Genomic DNA, 5044 nt, shown 5'->3' on the forward strand with positions numbered 1-5044 from the left:
TATATATACATATATATATATATATATATATATATATATATATATATATATATATATACATAAATATATATATATATATATATATATATATATATATATATGTATATATATATATATATATATATATATATATATATATATATATGTATATACATATATATATATATATATATATATATATATATATATATATATATATATATATATATATATATATATGTATATATATATATATGTGTGTGTGTATTTTATTATATATTTTTAGTGTAATTATGAGTACAAAGTTAGACAGTCAATTGTCAGCAAGCTTACAACGTCTTGAAGCTATTGTTAAACTATTGCTAGACAAAACAAATGGTGTGAACATTACAACTGTAAAAACAATGTGGGAAACTATACCAGAAGTTTGCACTGGTTCTGATATTGTAACATGGATTCAGAAACTTCTTAACCTTGAAACTAGAGCTGAAGCATTAGGAGTTGGGAAAGGTTTAGCTAAGTATGGATATATTTTTCAAGTAATTGATAGTAAACTCACATTAAAAGATGACTCAGCATATTATAGATTTCAAAGTAGTTATTATTGGCCGACCAAAGAAGTAACTATAACAAATAAAAATTATGCTATTCATTTATGTAAGCGCTTATTTTCCAATAAAAATAGATCAAATCTTGACACATCAGAAATGGACCAACTCTCAAGACTTCAAAATGCAATGGGTCATATATGGGAAAACATTTGGATTGATGCTGAAGCAGCATACAAAGTTGACAAAAAAAAACAAAAACCAGAGAAACTTATAATTGAAAGTCAAGAACGTGCATTTTGGAATCTGCACAAGCCTTCTTCAGATTCTGATTATGTTTTATCTGTTGATCCGCTAAAGTTTAAAAAAAAACAAGAAAAAAGAAAACTTCATACTGATGTTGTTTCTAGCAGTCCTATGGTTAGAAGATCTTCATTAGGTTCTATGAAAAGTTATGATTCACTTTTATATTTGCCAAAGTCTGAATCACTTACTGCGATTGACAGTTTAATTTTTTATTGTAACCAGTACCAAATATTTGATCCATTTATGCGTCCGACTGATTCTACTTCAACATTTCATTGTGATGATCAAATCCAACAAGATAATTTTAAAAAAGTTGGAACTTCTGTGGAGCGTTGGAGTTTAAGCTTAGATGAATTATTACGCGATCCTCAAGGGGTAAAAGTTTTTTTTAAACATTTAGAAAAAGAACACAGCTCAGAAAATTTACGATTTTGGTTGGCTTGTGAAGAATTTCGTTCATGTCCATTAAAAAAATTAAAAGAGAAAGCTGAGGCAATATACAATGAATTTTTATCAAGAAAAGCTATTTATCAAGTAAACTTAGATTCAAAGCTGATGCAAACTGTGCGTGAAGGGACTTCAAATTTAAATCATTTCATATTTTGTCCTGCCCAACAAGAAATATTTAGACTAATGAAGTCAGACAGCTATCCAAGGTTTTTAAAGTCTGAAAGTTATAACCTGTTGCGACAGGAATCTATTAGCCCAGCTCAGCGAGGCCAAAGAAGAGGCTTACTATCAATGCTAACCAGTCCTCAGCATAAGGTATAAGAACATGCAAACAATAATTTTAAAAATAAATATATATATATATAAATATAAAATGCTTTTCATTTTTTAATCAATCGTTGAGAAAATTTGGTATATTATAAATAATTATTTTTGTTTTGTTATGTGACATTCTAACTAGTGATATTTTACAACTGCAATTTATAATTTCTGTAGTTTAAGTTAGTTTAATTTTTTAAGAAATAATATTACATTAGTAGTAATGAATATTATAGGAGTTTGAAAAGTTAAATCCTTTAATAAAAGAGACATAAGGGATCGTCCATAAATTATTTCATGCAAATTTTTATTGTTTTTGACCATCAAGTCCTACCACCCACCAACCCCCACCCTGCTTTGTCACAAACATCCTAATTTTTAAGTAACCATACGAGTTGTCACAAAACCACTAACCCTCCCCCTAGAGTGTGACATATTTTATGGACTAAGAACAAATAAAAAAAAATTTTTTAAGTAATTTATATTTGCATTAAGAAATTTTAAATGAAATCTGAATCTTATTAAAATACTGAGCAAAGCATAAATTTAATATAGGCCATTGATTTTAACATATACAGTAAATTATATCTTGTATAAAAACAGTGACATTATTTTTGTACTGAAATAATTATATAATAAATATATTTTGTTTGGATTTCTATAAACTTTTAATAATATTGTACTATTTTATGATCTGTTGACAGCTGTCTAGTTCTATAATTGTCTTTTCTAAACATTTTTAGTATTTAATTTAACTATGGGTTTACTTTTTGGGGTTGAATTTGTATTTGAAAAAAACTAACGTTTGCGGAGCTAAACAAATGATAAATTGATTTAATTTTCGTTTTACATCAACGTGATAAACTTAGTGTAAGCAAATGTTATTTGTTATATTATTACATTATTTATGATTTTATTGCATATCTACTTGTTTTTTTATTTTCTATTATTTAACACAATTAAAAAAATATTTTTGTTAATTTGTTAATTTATTCGGTAACAACTTTTTTTTTAAATTCATAGAGGCGTAGCAAGGAAGGTGAAGGTACATATAATATATGAAGCCTCAACTTCCTAGCTACGGAATATATTTTTGCCTTTGCGAAAAATTAAGGTCAAAATGTACATTTATTATTTTAAAATGTCAGTCTGAAAAATTTAGAAGTACTGGCTTTTGAAACTAATAAAATAAAAGTTTTGTTAAAAAAAAGATGAAGACTTCAGTGCTATAAATTTATTTATTTATTTTCTTTTCTAATGTCCTGATTCTGAAAGTTGATCAGAACTTATTTCTTATATATTTTAATGTTCTCATTCTAAAAGTTTCCAAATTCTGAAAATTGTCCTTTCAAGATATTAGGTAATCAGTTAAAATCTTAAAACGGATTTTTCTTTTGAATACTTTTTTTCTTAAAATTTAATCACTAGCTAACGCGTTTAATTTGACTAAACAACGTTTTAGTGTAGTGCATAAGCTTTAAAATTAGGGGGTTTGGTGGTTCGATGCCTGCTTTGGCTATATTTGCGACATCGACAAGAAAGGCGGCGTTAACTTTTTTGTTAAATGCTCTTCCGCGGTGCCCTGTGGTAAGAACATTTGGTCTTCTTGGATAGTCTTCATTACAAAAAAGAATGCAAAAATTACATACATTTTTTTAAAGCAAACATTATTATAGAGTATTATAAAATTACATAATTTTTTTACAGAAAATATTATTACATATAGCATAAATATTATTACTTATTATAACAAATATTATTACAATTATTACAGAGTTTAGGGTTTATTATTCGGGCAAATAATTCGTAATTTTTAATTAATTACAATTTTTATTGCCGTAAACAGTTGCTAAATATTTGTTTATGTTTAACATTTTACATTTTATTTTAACAATTCTTTTTAAACTTTTAAAAAATTTGCACGATTAATCATTACTCCATTTTTTCTTATTTTATCGCGCAAATATTTTCCAAAGGATCCAAAATCGATAAAAAACGGAGTCGACACAAATCGAGAAAAAACTCCGTCGGAGTCGAGAAAAAATCGGAGTTTCGATAAAACTTTGTTATAAATTAAAAAATTATACTATCTAGTTGATAATTAAACATTGTTCTTATATTTATTTTTTTCAATTTTATATATTTCGATTTATAATTAATAATAAATTGTTTAATGTTTCGGCAGAACTAGGAGTTGGCAATCTTACCATTCCTAAACAATATGTTCGGTCGTGATGAACATTTAAATTGTAGTATCTTCTCCCTCTATTGCTACACCATTCGTCACCTGTTAGTCCAAATTTTTCTCCTTTTGCTTTCAATGTAGCCAATTCAGCGATCATTAAACATTTGGATTCAGCATGAAACATCTTAATATTTTCTGAAATTGTGAACGCCGACTTGGGCAAACTATGCCCATAATTTTCAAAAAGCATTCCATTCTAAGTGTTTCAGATTGAGTTATAGATCTAATCGAATATCCATCAAGAGCGGTCAACTTGGTAAGAAGATAGTTTAACGACATCTTAGTCAAAACTGGTCTGGAACTGGATGGTTTTAAATCTATTAACTCGCAACTTTTGACGTGACCAATTAGACCGTTTGTGTTGCTTCCTGGACAAGCGATTCTTTTTTGGCATTTTTTGCAATCTCCGTATTTCTTATCATTTACCACAACTTTATCAAAGTATTTCCACGCTTCCGAAATTATTTTTCTCTATAAAAGAAACATTATCAATATGACTGTGACAGATATTTGTTTTTAATTTTATTTTAATTGTGATAAGTTATCACATTTTAAGTTATTAATTAAGTTATTTATTCTAATAGGTAAATATAACGAAACATTAATTATTATTATTTGTTATCAGTGATAACATTTTATTACACAATTTTGCCACAATGCACCGTGGGCCGAATAATAGACTTATGGACAAAGTTATTTTGATCATACGATATGCGACATTATTGTAAAAAAAATGTATTATAGGTTTAAAACTTACCTCGTTATTTTAAGACCAGTTTTTGTATATATTATAAATAATGATCTTGACTTAAATTTTTTTTTTTTTGTTAAGGTAAACTATTAAATAGTTAAAATACATTAACTAAAATAACACACGCATAATATTTTAAAAGTTACTGTTTACAATATCTTTGCTTAAAAATTAAAAAATTCTTACTTTTTTGATAAAAAAAGATATTTTATTATGCATTACATTTTATTATACCACAACTGATTTTTGTGGATTTAAAAACTTCTATTATTAAAAAGATACTATTATACTCAAAAGAGTTTTGGAAATAGTAAAATGGAAAAGTACGAGAATGTTTTATTATATGGTTTTGAATAGAATAAGCTTTTTTTGAGGTTTTTTCCACCACCACCACCTGGCCCACTGTGCATTACTAATTGCTTTGTAATTAGTAATGCACAGTGATGT

General features: G+C 26.6%; 1 protein-coding gene across 1 annotated transcript; it reads left to right on the forward strand.

Moving 5' to 3' along the window:
- The first annotated feature begins 252 nt into the window (after positions 1-252).
- On the forward strand, positions 253-2581 carry LOC100202472 (regulator of G-protein signaling 7). Its single transcript, XM_065812717.1, has one exon. It carries the CDS (start codon positions 273-275, stop codon positions 1602-1604), a length of 1332 nt encoding a protein of 443 aa, XP_065668789.1. The 5' UTR covers positions 253-272; the 3' UTR covers positions 1605-2581.
- The last annotated feature ends 2463 nt before the right edge of the window (positions 2582-5044 follow it).

Source organism: Hydra vulgaris, chromosome 12, assembly GCF_038396675.1.
Source record: "Hydra vulgaris chromosome 12, alternate assembly HydraT2T_AEP".
In the NCBI taxonomy this organism is placed as follows: domain Eukaryota; kingdom Metazoa; phylum Cnidaria; class Hydrozoa; order Anthoathecata; family Hydridae; genus Hydra; species Hydra vulgaris.